This window comes from Erythrolamprus reginae, chromosome 3 (genome assembly GCF_031021105.1).
Source record: "Erythrolamprus reginae isolate rEryReg1 chromosome 3, rEryReg1.hap1, whole genome shotgun sequence".
In the NCBI taxonomy this organism is placed as follows: Eukaryota; Metazoa; Chordata; class Lepidosauria; order Squamata; family Dipsadidae; genus Erythrolamprus; species Erythrolamprus reginae.
The window spans coordinates 189224454-189242649 of NC_091952.1; the positions used below are offsets into that span (position 1 = coordinate 189224454).

Below are 18196 nucleotides of genomic sequence, written 5' to 3' on the forward strand. Positions count from 1 at the left end.
AAATGAGAAAAACTGATTATATTTTCTAACACATAGGTAGGGAAATAACAAGGTTTGGATGGGTTTTGATTTCGTTTTTGGAGTGCCTTAAATTCTAGAAAAATAGCATGCATAACAGTTTACAAATAGGGGTTGTGTTTCTTGAATATGAACTATATCCCATAATTCGGACAATGTTTTGTTTATATGTGTTTGATCCTTATAGGTGTTTTCTATTGTAATTGTTCAGATATCTCAATGCTGTTTGAGATCAGCAAATTCTGTATGCATATCATTTTACATATCATTCATTTCAAAAGAAGGAAGACATTAATCACAAAATGATATGAATATAATAGCGATTTCCTCCAATGAAATAAATGACAGGTCATTGAGGGATGAAGAGAATTAGAGTTTGTTTCAAAAAAGATCATGGCCTAAGTGAGGGCATTTTTAATTCAAGCTGACAATAAGAGAAAGATTCTGCTTGAAAGAAGTTGCAGACCACAAATTAATTGCTGATAATTATGCCTATGATTATACACTGCAGTTTATTCATGATTGATGTTTGCTTCAATATAAAACATGGACAGCGGGGGGGTGGGTGGGAGAGAAACAGAGAGCATGCACAATTTTCCTTAGGCATAGAAGCCAACTGAGAAATTTGAGTCTCAATCTCTCTCCCCCCCCCACTGTCTTTCTCCACTCTCTTTTCATTCTTCCCTTCATCCCTCCCTCTCTCGACTGGACCAGCACGGAAAATTACAATCCAATAAGATTTAATGAAGAAAGCTTCATACTTCAATGGATTCTACAAACAATATTGTACATACATGCTATCTAGCTCAGGGGTCCACAACTGCCAGTTTACGAACCATTCGCTGTATTGCACAGGCAGCTGGTGAACATGAGAAGATGCATTTGCACATGCATGGAATTTGGCTATTGAAACGATCCCCCTCCCGCTGCCACACCCACCGGTCCACGAAGCCAGAAAGGGAGGGACTTCTGATCTAGCTAACTAGTTAGACTACACAGTACAGTTTCAGTTCTTTATAAACTCAAAATTTAAGTGCTAGATTGTAGGGCTTTGTATAAAATTTTGAAGTGAAAAATCTTCTGGAAATGTTTCCTTTGAAAATGAATATTATTTCAATTAGCATGTTGATCTTGGTATCTAGTGAAAAATAATTTGGGATACATTAACTGATGTGAAAAAAGTTAACCATCGCTTTTTTAATAATATTCAAATGGTACAGAGAAAATAAAAGCTCTGATGTGTGGAGAAATAGTTTCGGTGATATGTTGGAAACAATGCTGTGCAATCGTTAACACTTTGAAACTGTCAAATTTGCCTGAAACAGAAAAGTTAACCTCAACAATTTTTCATCTCATGTCTCTTGTAAGTATTAGCCTGAACTGTCTGAGTTGCTTCTAAATGTCTCACTGAAATTTAAGATTAAGGCCGCTCAGAATTGTCTCAAACTGCAAGTTGGGCAGCATACTCCGAGTCTTCGGAGAGGGGCGGCATACAAATCTAAGTAATAAATAAATAATAAATAAAATATAAATTTAATAAATAAATAATTGAAAATACCTGGGAAACAGGAAGGACATATCAATTATCTCCCTTTTAAGAAAGGATTTACTAAAAATATTTTACCAACTCTTAGCATTTAGGAAGCTGTACCTTCTTTATTTTAGCTTACCTAGTTGTCTAAAATTCAAGATTTTAAATTGTAGAATATGTAGCTATTCAAATTATAATATTAATAAATTATACAGACAACTAACTCTTGATTCTTCTCATATTAAAAATGAAGATATAGTAATATCTTCTATATATATATATATTATACATATATACATTATACATATGTATATGAAGCTACCATGATACTTGCAATTTTACAGATTTTTATTACTGTTGCCTATGCATCATTGATGGATAAGCATTAAAAAAAATCAATTTTAACTTGTTCTGACACTTTCTGGCAATTACAATCAAGTTGAAATTCCATAGTATTTTTCAACGAACAATGTATTTAAACATCAATGTAGATTAACAATCTTTTCAAACATAAAACTACTAGTAATTGTTAAGTTTCTCGCCCTGTAGAATAAAAACAACAGGAACAAAAAATTGGTGCATTACAAAGTTCTATATTAAATGCTTCTTCTGTAATTGAAGAAAGAACACAATTTTATTAAAAAAAAATCTAACCAGATCTTTAAAATTTTATATAACAAGTTTCAGAATAAATTCCTCCATACAAATTCTCTAGCATGCTTCATGCTGATTCGAGGAATGGTTTCTTTCAAAACAGAGGTATACTTAGTATAATCAGAATTACAGCAGCCATAACGTGGCTGCTTTTGATCTTAACTCACTTTTGTCAAAATTATATGAAAGTTAAACTTAACTGACTAGTCATGGGAATATCTTTTGAATACCAGAGGAAATCTGAAATATTTTTATCCTATTCAATATTGGAAAAAAAGCCCCCCATTTGATAAGAATCTGCCAACTAATCTAGAAGAGCCACTTCTACATTCTTTTTGGCAAATTTCAACTATAAGATAGATGAAGATTTGATTGCTTCCTTTTTATTGTAGTAGCTATTTGACCATTTGTGGTAAAAAATCAATCACATTCTGAAGTTGTTTTTGTATTATGTTCCTTACGTGACAGATTGTAGGAGGTTACAGAATTGACCTTGGAGAAATTATTCAGAGATAGTTACAAAAACATGCCTTGAGCCCAGGAAGCAGGAAAAGTACTCTGAAGAAGCACTCTGGTCAACTTTGAAGAGCTGTCACAGATATAGTTCTTGTTTTTTTCTGTGGTCCTTTTTATATATATACAGTAATTGTTACAGTTTATTCAAACAGAGGTGTGGGAAATTTATTATTCATTCTTTAGAATGAGAGATGGCTGATTTACAAAGACCTTTTCATTTCTTATATCTAACAAGGTCTTTTTTAGCAATATAGTAGTAATCAGGGACAAATTATTAGAACTGAAAAATTATTACAAATTAATGAACCCAAAGTGAAAATACAATGAATGCAATGCTCTTCCATCTTGAGGGAAATAGATGTAGAAAAATTTATTTCATTCTAATATTTGCTCCTTATATACTGTAGTTTGGTGTAGTGGTTAAGGCACCAGGCTACAAGTCTATGAACCTTAGGCATGAGAGCTGGCTGGGTGACTTTTGGCTAGTCAGTCTCTCAACCAACATCAGTCAATGTGTAGCAGGACAAGAACTACTTGTTGCCATTAAGGGAGCAGGGACCACAAGGAGATAGAGACACTCAGGTTTATTGCATGCGGTTCAGAAAGAATCAAAGAACATCTGAACAACCCCAAAATTGTCTCTGGGGACTTTTTATACATTTTCAAAAGCGTACAACAAGATAACCAATCATATATCAGAGAAACAAGGTTATATGATGTAAAAATACAGAAACGAAATTACAGAAATGAAAGTACCTGTGGTAGGGCTAAGGAAGAATTCTTCTTGCAACCATTGAGATCAGCACTAAGTTGATTAAAAATAAAAGAAAAGAAAAAAGAAAAGAAAAACTGATCCCACAGTTGGAAAAGAATGCTAGAAATAAATAAAATGAACTAGGAAACTAGGATCATATAAAGCTGATGACCATATTTGATTTCATGGAAATATCATCTGTATATTCCACTTCTCATTTCTGAAGGGAAAAAACTGGTTGAACAGATATCATTGATTAAAAAGGACAAATCACATTTTTATGAAGGGGAAATGGAAGACCAGACGTAGTTTGGATACTTCTTGCCAACATCAACTTCCTGGTTTTCTATCTTGATCCCTATTGCCTTCTTCTTTGAAGAGCTTCTTATATTGTAGTAAAAATACAGTATACCACTGTGCTGATAAACATGATTTAGTCCCAATTTCACACATCTGTAGGTAGGTTATTTGCTGATAGGTAGGTTATTTGCTGTACTCTATTCTCTGCCAGTTTGGTCATCTTTTCACAGTTTAGAAATAAGAACAAAATGTTGACTCCCTCATCCTTAATGAAGAGCTGAAATTTATGTCAGGTTACTTCCAGGTTTTTAAAACATTGGCAACAAATTTGGAATGCAATGGTTAACAATAAATTTTGGGATCTGTAAATGCTGGAAAAAGGAAGAAATAAGAAAAAAAATATGGGAGACAGCATATCTGATGTTACTAATTTTAAAACCATGAACTGAGCACAGGAGTGGGTTCCTCCTGGTTCAAATTGGATCGCCTGAACTGGCAGTGACCGAGTTGTGACGTCACAATGATGTCACGGATCCAGTTCAGTCAGTGCTGGCCCGTGGACACCGCCATCTTATCTTTTGTGGGGGATTATCCCCCAATATTTTACTGTTTGGAAGTTTTTTCCTCTGCTGCTCCTACCCACTCCGGGTTTATACTTCCTTTATTCCCTCACCTGAAGCATAACTGATCAGCTCCTCAGCTGTGTTTTGGGCTGATACGTTGCGATGAGAACCAGTTGCGAAGGTAATTGGAACCTACCCCTGATTCAGCATCTGAACTAGTGAGATTTTTGTAATCTCACTTGATCCTTGTATAACAGAAAGAAAGATACGAAACACAATCTCAGTTTCTGAATCCTCAAGCATAACTTAAAATATAAGTTTTCTGTACTATAATATAAAAGCGCTATATTTCTTTGAAACACTGGGATTACTGCAAAATCTTATGCCATAAGAAATGTTTTGGTCTTTCAGATGCCACAAAACACAAAAATGTTTTTGGGCAATAGACTGAATATAGCTTCTGGCAAGTTTTAAGCCAAGGATTCTTGAGCAATTTTAAGAGCTCCCTTATTTGCTATTTTCTCCCATTGTTTCTGTAAAAACAAGTTAATAACTGTGAGGTACATGATACATACTTCCCTTATCACAAACTGCATAAATGATTGAACAGCAAAGAGCTGAATCTGAATGAATGGCTCTTTTTTTCCCCCAAAAGCAAAAACAAGATTATAAGAACTATGATATGAAAAAAGTTTTAAAAATGACTGAACGTAGTAGAATCTCCTATTTATATCTTATGCAATTCCAGCACTAAGAAATAATAAATAAGAAAAAACCAATTGTAGATGTTAAAGCTTCACCATTAAATTATATTTAAATTTCATTTGGAAAAATCAACATTAGACACAGAACGATTTGTAGGCAATAAGTAACAGCTTTAAGAAGTATGATGTTATGTCAGTCAAGACTAAACTCAAGGACACTAAAAGCTTAATTATCATATTCTCTGAAATTTGATTGAAGAATTGAACACGTTTACAATTGTATATTTCTTTCAGTAACTACTCTTTTACTATTATTATTCCAATACAACTGCTCATTTTGGTGGTCAGTGTCAGGAACTATCAATTTTTTTCCTTAGAACATTGCAATATTCTCTACTTTGGATGGCACATTTTTCAAGTTGTATTTTCTATTTTTCTAGGATACAATTAACTAATCACTTCCGTTTAACAAGGCCTTTTCACTTGTGACATTTGGCAGGGTTTCCTCAGCAATTTCTAGTTTTGCAGCAGCAGCACCAAGCTTCTGTCAAGTTACCAATATTGCATCATGACATCTAACCTAAATGCCTTTTTGCTTAAATGCAATACTGGAATCATAAACATAATTATTAAATAAATGCATAAATTCCTAGTGACAGTGGTCAAAACAGTTTTTAAAGAGGATGGGCCAAGATATAAATGGTAATAAAATTATATTCTATTCTATTCTATTCTATTCTAATCTAATCTAATGTTATGTTTTATGCTTGTACTAGCTAAATACCTGTGCTACGGTACAGACCTATTATTATTATTATTATTATTATTATTATTATTATTATTATCATTATTATTATTATTATTTATTGGATTTGTATGCTGCCCCTCTCTGCAGACTCGGGGCGGCTAACAACAATGATAAAAAACAACATGTAACAATCCAGTTTAATAAAACAACTAAAAACCCTTATTATAAAAACCAAACATACACACAAACATACCATACATAACTTGTAATGGCCTGGCCCTAGGGGAAGGAATATCCTAACTCCCCCATGCCTGGAGACAAAGGTGGGTCTTGAGTAATTTGCGAAAGACAAGGAGGGTGGGGGCCGTTCTAATCTCTGGGGGGAGTTGATTCCAGAGGGCCGGGGACACCACAGAGAAGGCTCTTCCCCTGGGGCCCGACAAACGACACTGTTTGGTCGACAGGACCCAGAGAAGGCCTACTCTGTGGGACCTTATCGGCCGCTGGGATTCGTGCGGTAGAAGGTGGTTCCGTATCTATCTATCTATCTATCTATCTATCTATCTATCTATCTATCTATCTATCTATCTATCCATCCTATCTATCTATCTATCCTATCTATCTATCTATCTATCTATCTATCTTATCTATCTTATCTAATCTATCTATCTATCTATCTATCTATCTATCTATCTATCTATTCGATTTTTATGTCGCCCTTCTCCTTAGACTCAGGGCGGCTTACAACATGTTAGCAATAGCACTTTTTAACAGAGCTAGGCTATTGCCCCCACAATCGGGGTCCTCATTTTACCCACCTCGGAAGGATGGAAGGCTGAGTCAACCTTGAGCCGGTGATGAGATTTGAACCGCTGACCTTCAGATCTATAGTCAGCTTCAGTGGCCTGCAGTACAGCACTCTACCTGCTGCGCCACCCCGGCTCATTGATGTAATTTGTGACTGATTAACATAGGGGTTATTAAATCTATATTTTTTTACAACCTGTGCACTGATTGGGGGTTGAGTTTGATGATACAGCTTCCCTTACTGTTGTGTTTTCCTAATCACATCTGTAGATCTTTTTCTGCATTTTTTGCCTCTTTTCCCTTTAACTGGTGTTATGGTAGAAGGAACAGATTCATCTGAACTGAGGAGGAAAATAAGGGGGGGGGGAATATGTCTCTGCCTACCAGCATCCATCGGTATTCAAGTGGCTAGTGTTCTGTTAGTGTGTCAGAAAGTTGAGGGGTGTTTGGAAACTCAAACAATATTTGCTGTGTGAGGAAGGAGGAAACAGGAAGGAGTCTGTGTTTGGCTTAGCACAACTGTTTGTAGTAAAACTGCTTGCTGCTGTGAAAGCAAAAGCGAAACTCCTGTGCTTGTGTTTTGCATTGGGGATCAGATTTCTTTTCAAGTATTGAGGGGGGGGAGGAGTAGAACTCCTTAGCATCAAAACTTGTTAATAATAAAATAAGAAAAACTCACTGCTGCAATGGTCATTTTGAAAAGTTATTTCTTAGTGAGCACCTAGAAGCCAAGAGGACCATATGTAACAAATTTCAAGTATGTAGGCTTTATGGTGCTGGAGATTTCATGAGTAATGCGTGAGTTGTTTTTGCTTTTATATAGAGAGATAATGAAGTATTCCCACAGATCCTTCCCACTTAACATCCAGAAGAATAAAGAGGAAATAGACAACAGAGTTAAGTATGAAACACGGGGAATAATGAATCCACAGAGCTGGCTTCAACAATATTATATGACCCATGACAATCTCTAAAACAGTATGCAATTCATGGCTGGATGTACATGTTTAAATCCTTAACAAATTTATAGCTACTTAAAAAGACACACATACACACAAAGGTTCACAGATAGTAAGTCTTCCTGCTTCTATTAATGCCTGGTAACTGACATTCTCTGCATGGTGTACTGATAAATTAAAAACAGAGAATGAACAGTAACAATAAGCCGCATACATTAGAAACAGCAGATATTAAAATAATGCTGCATTCAATAACAATAAAAGTAGCAGCAGGGAAAAAATAGCAAAGATGTAAAATAGTTCCAAGACTATCTAGGATTTTTTTTTTTTTAAAGAAGTTCTTCAGGGGCACAACAAAAGACAATGATTTAAGAGCACTGCCAGATTTTCTATGGACAGTGTTTGAAAATAAAAACTTTACACTTTCAGTTACAAATTGGGCCACATCTGGCAGGGCATCCTGAATAGGCCCTAAATGATGGTCTTAGGGCCTAGAGGGTAGTACCCTGTCCCCAGATACATAAAGGTAAAAATGAGCAGAATTAACTGGTCTGAAAAATGGCCGGGCAACTATGTACATTACAATATAATTTTATTAGCCAACTCTCATTTCCTGTCTAGTAAGTGCCTACCTAAGTCCTTATTTTTGGACCAGTTAAAAGTTTTCAAGCCATTATAAAGACCATATAGATTACAATAATGTCAACCAGTAGTTTACATGAATGATTTGTTAAGGGAATTCTGCCCAGAAAACCTACGTAATTCTCATTCTTTTATATATTTATTAGAGCAAGGAAAAATCTGCAGGATATTCTTTTCTTTTGTCAGTCTATTACATAGCAAAATGTATGATTAAATTTCTAACCGAAATACATTCTGCCATCACTATCCTTCGAAGAGTCATAAGTGGAATGTAAGAGTGTTCAATTTAAGAAAGAGTGTTCAATTCAACTCAATTTCTAGTGATAAATTTTAAAATGTGGCAAAGAATAAGACCACAAAATGATTGAGAGCTATCTATTAGTTACCGCCAAAAATTATAGGCAGTAATTAAGTAAGCCATCCTGGCCACCAACAGCTTCCTTTTGAATTTGAAGTGCAATAGTAATAAAATATTACTTTGAAATATGCTGCTCTTGTTTAGGAACTTGTGTTATAACAATTCCGGGAATTATGTTGTTTAAACTAAAATGGTTTTAAGCACTTGCTTTTAAAATTAATGTAGACATAGATTTAGGTTCACACATATTTTGAGCAAAGCTAATATTTCCCCCTTACTGTACATCATGATCAGGTATATTTAGCAGAGGTCTCACACTGAAATGGCTTTCTGATGAATAACTCAGGGATGACTAACTGGCATGTTGCCCAGCTATTTCAATGCTCTATTAAGCCACAGATGCATGGAAAAAATAAATTTGTTTCATTTTCAATTTTACACATTTTTCAAGACACATTTAAAGCCTGGCAACTTTGGGGACATGATAGACTGAACTCTGCAGTCTCTTTGAATTATGCATATCAAGCACTTTTTTCCTTCTCGTATATTACTCAGACTAAAAGAATAAGCATGAAACAATGCAGAACAATGAATTCCATCCTAACTTCCAGTATTCAAGCCATTTGCCTGTTTCTGAGATTTGTACAATCATTGATGGCTCACTTTTAAGAACTGCTTGCGATATGAAAAATAAAATTGGTTTATCAAGGAAGTCAATTCTACATACGTTTTGATTGTTTTTGCATTTCTGCAGGTGATATAACATCCTAGAAATTTTGAGTGCAGGTTTGATGTATATCAAATTATCAAGCTCAATTCCAAACAAGTAACCATGTAGTAGCTTCAACATGACTTAATTTAAGTTAATCCACCCAAAAAAAACGTAGCAGAAGCATTAAAATTATATGCTCTAAATTCTAAAAACTGGAAATGGGTGCATAGATAACACCACCAGTTATACTATTGTACTATTTTCAGATTTATTTATTGTACCATTCCTTCAAACCGTTATGTCAAGATATTAAATAATTTCTACTAAAATATTGATTTATGATCTTGCTTGTAATTCTTGTTAAATATTTTCAAATTATTTTTCATTATTTCTGTAGCCCACACATTGAAAAATGCTTATAAAATGGGAATTACCTCTTGTGTTCCCACCCCATAGTAGGGGTTGCAATGGGAGGGAGAATTAATTCCATCAGTTGACATACAAAAAAATGGCATACAAGTTTGTCTTATTAAAAGTTTGTTATTGTTGTTATTATTGTTGTTGCATTGTATTAATTTTCCTATTCAATGGTACTATTAGTGCCCCAAATATATGCTTACGTATGTTTTATACATTTTTATTTTGTCAATTTGAATAAGAGGTTTAAGCTTAATGAACATGTAAGCTTACCGTAAACTCTCACTAGTTCATAATGAGGACAATTTACAAGAGGCATCATTTAATCTCAGAATCTTTTACGGGAAAATCAGCAACAAATAAGGTTTCCATAAATGCCATATACCTTAATTTTAACAATGACAGTCAACTTCTTCTCTTAAATGTCCATTTCAGAAGCCATTTTAATTACAGATATAACTTCCATGCTGACAGGTTTTCCTAAGAAATGGGTTCCAGTAGGATCTGTTTAGTGTAGTGTAGTCTCTCTCCCTCCCTCCCTCCCTCCGACAGTACAGTGTTGTGGAATGAAGATTAAAGCCAATATGTACACAGAAATATTGTAATGTAGTGGCTCCCTCTTACTTACATACCCCCTTTCTCCCTCCCTCTCCCGTTCCCCCCTCCCTCACACACACACCTCTTAATTAAACTTTTGGATCATAGTGGAGAGACAAGACCATACTCAAGGTAAGCAAACTGTTGATGAGCTGAGGCTGCTCTGGATATTTTAAGGTAGCTTGACATGCAAAATAGACAGGTCAAACTTGTCCCAATTTGGGCTGGGTTAGAATTTTCTAATTTCTGTTTTAATAGTTGAGAATATATGATTTTTATTTTGATAATAATGATTGATCTCAGATCTTAACCAAATAGTGTTAGTTTGAATGTATTTCCAACCTCTGATGGCAGAAAATCTTACTGTTAATTTTTGGCAACTTTGAATTCCAACTATGAATATCTACACAAAATAGATATTTGGGGGCCCTGAAACCTCTGCTTTCTTGGTCCTGCTACAGACAGATAACTTTCTAGTGAAACAATATCCATTTAGGCCATATCTGAAATGAGTAGCACAATTATCACATGCATTTTTGATGAAAGGAGAAAGAGATTAATTGTATTATTTGTTTATAAAATATACATCACAGGCTATTAAAGTCTCTCAGTGGTTTGCAACAGATAATGCTATTGCATGCATATTTACAAACAAACAAGCTTGACTGAGTTCATTCGGAATGATTCATTATACTGTGCACTTAGGGCAGCAGTCACACAATCAGCTGGATATGTGGTTACTGGTACTATTTTGTGGGTTATAATCATGGTAAATATATGCTATTATAATCCAATGTGGCAGGCATAGATAGGCAGCAGTCTATATGCTCTTCTGAGGAATAGAATCTGGGTATAAGTCTATGTATTCTAGTGATGGATTTCAGTAGCTACACACTTACTAAATTATCCTGAACACTGCACTGAAATTACAAACTATTTTTTTAATGAAAACATTTATGTTACTTTACCCATTCACCTCCTCCACCAAACGAAGTATCCAAACGAAGCAGTAGTAGGTTGCTACTGATACGGGCCATACTATAGCTCCAGTAGGGAAAATGGAGATGTACGCACAGCTCCGCGCCCCGGTGTATATGTGCATGCACCCAAGCAAGATTTTGCTTCTGTGCATGTGCAGAAGCAAAATCTCACGAGGGGACATGCACGCATGCGAGATTTTGGCAATTTTTTGCTTCTGCATATTCACAGAAACAAAATTTTGCTCCGATGCGCATGTGCGTGATGGGGACACAGAGCTCTGTGGGAAGCGCAGCAGTAGTGGCGGTAAGTAGTAACCTCCACCTGCCATAAAGCCATACTGAGATACTTGCTGTTTCCAGCTCTCCCTTGCCCAATACCTTTCTCTCAGTTATATATCTATGATCAATAAGGCTATTGGAGTAACAAACTGCTGATTAAATCCTACTCAAACTTGATATGCTATTTTACTGTCAACAAAATTCCTAGCAATATACCGTGATGAAACGTCTACATTAACTTTTCCCTATTTTCTAGCTAAAAAGTTGAATATTGCAGGTGGCTAACTCAGGAATATAATTGCCAGGTGCAAAACCATAAATGCCTACTTAAAAGACATTCTTATATGAAGATGAAAATAATTAGCTTTTTCCTTCTTAATTTATTAGGAACACATGGGTAAGGTAATCTAAAGAGACTACTGTAATGCTCTCTACATGGGGCTACCTTTGAAAAGTGTTCGGAAACTTCAGATCATGCAGAATGCAGCTACGAGAGCTATCATGGGCTTTCCTAAATACGCCCATGTTACACCAACACTCTGCAGTCTGCATTGGTTGCCGATCAGTTTCCGGTCACAATTCAAAGTGTTGGTTATGACCTATAAAGCCCTTCATGGCACCGGACCAGAATATCTCCGGGACTGCCTTCTGCCGCACGAATCCCAGCGACCAGTTAGGTCTCACAGAGTTGGCCTTCTCTGGGTCCTGTCAACTAGACAATGTCGTTTGGCGGGATCCTGGGGAAGAGCCTTCTCTGTGGTGGCCCCGACCCTTTGGAACCAACTCCCCCCAGATATCAGAGTTGCCCCCACATAAGCTCCTTGCCTTTTGTAAGCTCCTTAAAACCCACCTCTGTCGTCAGGCATGGGGGAATTGAGACTTTCCCTTCCCCCTAGGCTTATAAAATTTATGCATTGTATGTCAGTATATATGATTGGTTTCTTAAATTGGGGTTTTTTAAATTAACTTAAATATTAGATTTGTTTACATTGTATTATTATTGCTGTTAGCCGCCCCGAGTCTACGGAGAGGGGCGGCATACAAATCTGATTAATAAATAAAATAAATAAATAAACATGCTAGCATCTTTTTTAGGGTTAGAAAACAATTATATAAGGTTTTTATTTCAAGCAGATAATAAAGTTACTATTATGCATATGAGTGGAGAAAGACTTCCTGACAATCATACTGACATGCAATTGACTGGTACTGATGGTTGTTGCTAAAATGAATCTGCTTGAAGCCAAACTGCTTACTAGTTTATATAATCTGTACCAGCATTTAAAATAAATATTATGATAGTTTTATGGAGTTCAAGTAACATACTATTACTTTAGCAAGACATAACTTTCAAATGTCAAATTGAGAGGGATGTTGAAGTCCTAGTGGACAACCATTTAAATATGAGCCAATAGTGTGCAGCAGTTGCCAAAAAAGCCAAAAAAGTTCTAGGCTGCATTAACAAAGGGATAGAATCAAGATCACATGAAGTGTTAATAGCACTATATAATGCCTTGGGGTAAGGCGACGCTTGGAATACTTCATTCAGTTTTGGTCACTAGGATGTAAAAAGGATGTTGAGACGCTAGAAAGAGTGCAGAGAAGAGCAACAAAGATGATTAGGGGACAGGAGGCTAAAACATATGAAGAATGATTGCAGGAACTGGGTATGTCTAGTTTAATGAAAAGAAAGAATAGGGGAGACATGATAGAATTAGGGTATCTCAGGGGTAACTAAATATCTCAGGGTTTGCCACAAAGAAGGGGAGTCAGGCTATTCTCCAAAGCACCTGAGGATAGGACAAGAAGCAATGGGTGGAAACTAAACAAGGAGAGATGCAACTTAGAACTAAGGATAAATTTCCTGACAGTTAGAACAATTAATCAGCAGAACAGCTTGCCTCCAGAAGTTGTGAATGATCCAAAATTGGAAGTTTCTACAGAAGTTTTTAAGAAAATGTTAGATAACCATTTGTCTGAAGTAGGTCTTCTGCCTGAGCAGGGAGTTGCACTAGAAGACCTTCAAGGTCCCTTCCAACTCTTTTATTATTATATTATAAATATAATATTTATATGTATTATAAATATCTTCCCTAACAATGACAACCTCCTTAATTATTTTTAAGTAGTTATTTGTTGAAAATAAATGAAAAATCATTGTTCATGCTATCTAGCAATTATGTCAAATTTAAAATTGTCAGTGAAATTATTATCAGAAAAGATTGAAATCTGACAGAAAACGTTATACTTATTTTCATGTATCCAAAGGTAGTAGGAATAGAAATGATTTTTTGGGGGAGGGGGCAATCTATGAAATAAGTATCAATTATTAAAGTTATGTAATTTTATAACTTCACTTGCAATTCAACAGTTTCCATCTACTTGGTAATACAGTCGGACTTTCATAAAGATCACACAATAGATCACAGTATAACTTTTAGCAATCATTTCCCATGCCCCTTAATAATTTGATGAATGCTTCTGTCAAGAAGGATAACGATCACAATTTTATTTAGAGCTAACTGCTTGAACTTTCATGATTCTACTCATGAATATTGCAGCTGTTTGCAACTGATAGGATTGCTGTTTGTCCCATTTTGATGATGTAATCATCGACTATCTTGCCTTTGGAGACTTATTTCATGCAGGCAAAGTTAGATATGGAGTGGTGATCTTAGTAAGGTCTGCTCAATAAATTGTTTTCTTCAAATTTATTAGTTTGCTAAGAAGAATAAGCTAGCCAGAATTAGAATGAAGATATGGCATTAACTCTAGAATAAACTAGAAATGATAAAATTCTGACTTATTCAAGTGATGATTAGATTAATAGATTTACCTAACCATGAATTTTAGATCCCAGAAGCCAAGAGCCCTGTGGAAAGGTTGCCAACAACATGTATTTTAATGCTAAATTTATCTGTATTATACTTTGAATGAAAGTACATTACTTTTATTCTAAAAGCAGATCATAAAATAGTACAGAAAATAATCGTACAATTAGATATAGTAGTTTGATCATATGAAAACAGTGTATCAAATACATAAAATCTTGAATAATTCTATCATCTCTTTCTTTCTTTCTTTCTTTCTTTCTTTCTCTCTCTCTCTCTCTCCCCCCCTTTCTCTTAGATACTGTACATTCACTCTCTGAGTGACCCTGAGTAGTTTAAAGCTAAAGCATAAAAACTATGTAAAAATATGATACACCAGTAAAAAGAAAGTAAAAGAAAGACAAAGTGAGTGTAAATTAAAAGTTAAAAGATGGGGGAGCACGTTCAAGGTACTAACCATTCCCAGGGTTGCATGCCACACTGCATACCCCATGCGACTTAGCTGAGCTAGGTCTTCACAGCCTTCCGGAAAGCCAGGAAAGTGGAGGCCCACCTCATTTCTGGTTGGGGAGACTATCCAGACTCCAGAGGGTGGAGGCAATGGCAGAGAAGGCTCTCTGCCAGTCAACATATTTTTAACTGATGGGATCTGTAATATACTTTCTCTTCCTTACTAAGTGGGACTGATTTAATATAATGGGAGTAAAATGGTAACCTAACCACATGCCACAAAGCAATCTAAAGGTCATAACCAGCATCTTGAAATGGACCCAAAATCATATTAGCACCCAATGTAGCTCCCATAATGAAGGTGTTACTGGTAGAAGGTGCTACTACCATCCTAGTATCACTGACTACCCATTATTCTGAATAATATAAGCATTTTTTACACAGAAGGAAAAAATGTAGTTGAAATGTTCAAGATGACTTGAACATTTAAAACATTTTCCTCAAAATATTGTATACCTGATTCTCTCTCCCTCCCATCCTCCCTCCCTCTTTCTCCCTCCCTCCCCCCCCTCTCTCACACACATACATGTGTTATTTAAGATAAATAAAGGTAAACTTTGCAGAGGAGGAAGAAGAAGAAGAGGCAGTACACATTTGAACCTCTTCCTGATTTCAGGCATCATCAGGGGCTGCCTGTACAGTCCTCCAGATATGGAACTCCCATGTAGTTCTAGCCAAACTGAGTTAACTTCAAAGTTAACTTCAAAATTCTGAAGTTAAATAAAAGTGTTCAAAAGACTACAGTTTGCCACTTCAGAAAGAAAAATTACATAAAATATCTAGCCTTAAGTGTCATGTGTAATACCTGGTTCAGCATTCTGCTTACTTATTTTTAAATTCATTTAGCCCTGGCCACATTTTGGGCAAAATCCTAGATAAAATTAAGCCTTGCAAACCCACACAAATAAAACTACTGCGAGTTGCACGGAAATATGAAAGTCACTAAAGATACTGTACTTCGATTGAGTTTAAAAGTCTCTTCTTTGCTGTAAAGGAGCTTTTGTTTCACAATCATGTAAGTGCATCCAAATAAGTATAAAGATGTCCTTACCAGCATGCAGGTATGCTAAGTCGGGGTTCTCAATGTCAGGATGCAGTTCTTTCAAGTGATTGCGAAATTCCACTGGGATGTTGGTTCCATATTCACATTTGGGGCAGTTGTACATCTTTACACCTTCATGTTTATCTGTGTGCAGGATATGCTTGCGGATATTTTCAGCACAGTTGGATCTGAAAGTTGTGTAGGGAGGGGATGGAATAATAAAGTCATATTATATAGCCTTGATACGACAGTGATTAATTTATAATAAGGATATAGAGATAATTTTATTTGCCTTATCCTACCTGACTTATGTGATAAACACCAAACTATTTCATCTTTTACAAAATCGTGGAGGCTAGCTGTTTATGTTTAAACTGATTTTATTTACTTACTTTTATCATTATGTATGTCATTATTTTTTTTCTTCAGCAAATATATATTTCAGCCCTTTTAAGAAATTAGTTCTCTTTCATGCTTATTACGTTTATACAGCTTTGGTTTAGTAAAGGATTCTCCTATTTCCCTCATGACGCTTAGTATATTGTACCCTCAGATATGGATGTTTGGGATGGGGGGCAGGGGATGAAAATTGTGCTTTACAATCTTTTGTAATTGCATTACGTCGCTACAGAGCACTGCACACCAAGACAACTAGACACAAGAACAGTTTTTTTCCAAACGCCATCACTCTACTAAACAAATAATTCGCTCAACACTGTCAGACTTTCTACTAAATCTGCACTTCTATTCTACTAGTTTTTCTCATCATTCCTTTCACCCATTTTCATTTCATTTCATTTATTTAGATTTGTATGCCGCCCCTCTCCGCATTTCCTCCCATGTTGACTGTATGACTGTAACTTGTTGCTTATATTCTAAGATTTTTATTAATATTGCTTCTTCATTGCTTATTTGACCCCTATGACAATCATTAAGTGTTGTACCACATGATTCTTGACAAATGTATATTTTATTTTATGTACGCTGAGAGCATATGCACCAAGACAAATTCCTTGTGTGTCCAATCACACTTGGCCAATAAAAATTCTATTCTATTCTATTCTATTCTATTCTAACATCACACTTAAGTATGTAAAGGTTACATAGGTAGACCATACATGCCCATGATCTTGAAAATCTCTCTAAGATCATTTGTGTGTCCTATTTTAAGAGAATCAGAGGATATAAAAACACTAATTGTTTTTGATAAACCTGAAATGTTAGGCCTAGTATTCATTTTGAGCAATTAATCAGAAGTTCTCCTGTTTTTTCATGGTTTTTCATTTAAAAAAATACCGACATCTTGATAGAGGCAGAGAAAAACAAAAATATATATATTATAAAGGCTAAGAATATAAACTTGAGGCATACAGACAAACTGGGACATATTCAGAGACTAGAGACAACTATGAGAAAGAAACTAAAAGTGAAGACCTCTAAAGAGGCATTGAATAAATAAGGAAACTTTTGCTCTAAAAAGATAGGCAATGGATGTGACTGCACTCTTCAAATACTTGAAAAGATGTCTCATGGAAGAACAATACCTATTCTTTAACAATCCATAGGTGCAGGTTAAGAATCAATTAACACTATATCTGAGGTAGCAGTGCCTCAAATAGAAAGTCCATTCAGAGAGTGGTAAGGACAGCAGAGACGATTATAAAAAGCTCGCTTGCAGTCATTCAGGATACTGTGATAAGCGCTATGTGCTTAGAACTCAAAGCATTATTAGAGACCTACACACCCACTTTATGGTCTGTTTCTGTTGTTCCCCTTGGGAGGAGATTTCAAAGTTTTCTAGTAGGACTTTCAGATTCTACAACAGCTTTGTTCCCTTGGCCATCCATCTGGTAAACATGCAAGATTTTTTTCTTTCATCATTTACATGGATACATCAAAACTAGACTGTGTTGTTTCTCTGTGTCATATAAGTGGGTACGTGCATAGTTTTGTATCTGTCTGTCTGTCTCTCTTTCTATTTGTCTTGTCATGTTTATTTTTATATTAGAGGTGGAGACTCTTTGAGAGCTGTATGTAGCATAATTTCATTTAAATGTATGCTGATTACTATACATTCAAAGTTACAATAAAATATTCTATTCTGTAGTATGGTGGATTCTGAGTAAATGTAAAGAAATCTTTCCATACGGTAAGGCCAGTTTGATAGAGAACCAGTTACCACATTCTTGTAATGTGTTCAACCAGACACTGGGCAGCTATTTGCCTGGGATGCTTTAATTTGGATTTGTCGGCTGAATAGAGGGTTGGACTTGA

The 18196-nt window shown here is 35.5% G+C and overlaps 1 protein-coding gene across 1 annotated transcript in view; it reads right to left on the minus strand.

The window, feature by feature from the left end:
* Positions 1-18196, minus strand: part of ZNF407 (zinc finger protein 407) — a 412594-nt gene that overhangs the window by 97707 nt on the left and 296691 nt on the right. The window contains exon 8 of the mRNA XM_070747444.1: positions 15932-16110. Coding sequence (XP_070603545.1) covers positions 15932-16110 — 179 coding nt within the window. The remainder of the gene's footprint in view (positions 1-15931; positions 16111-18196) is intronic.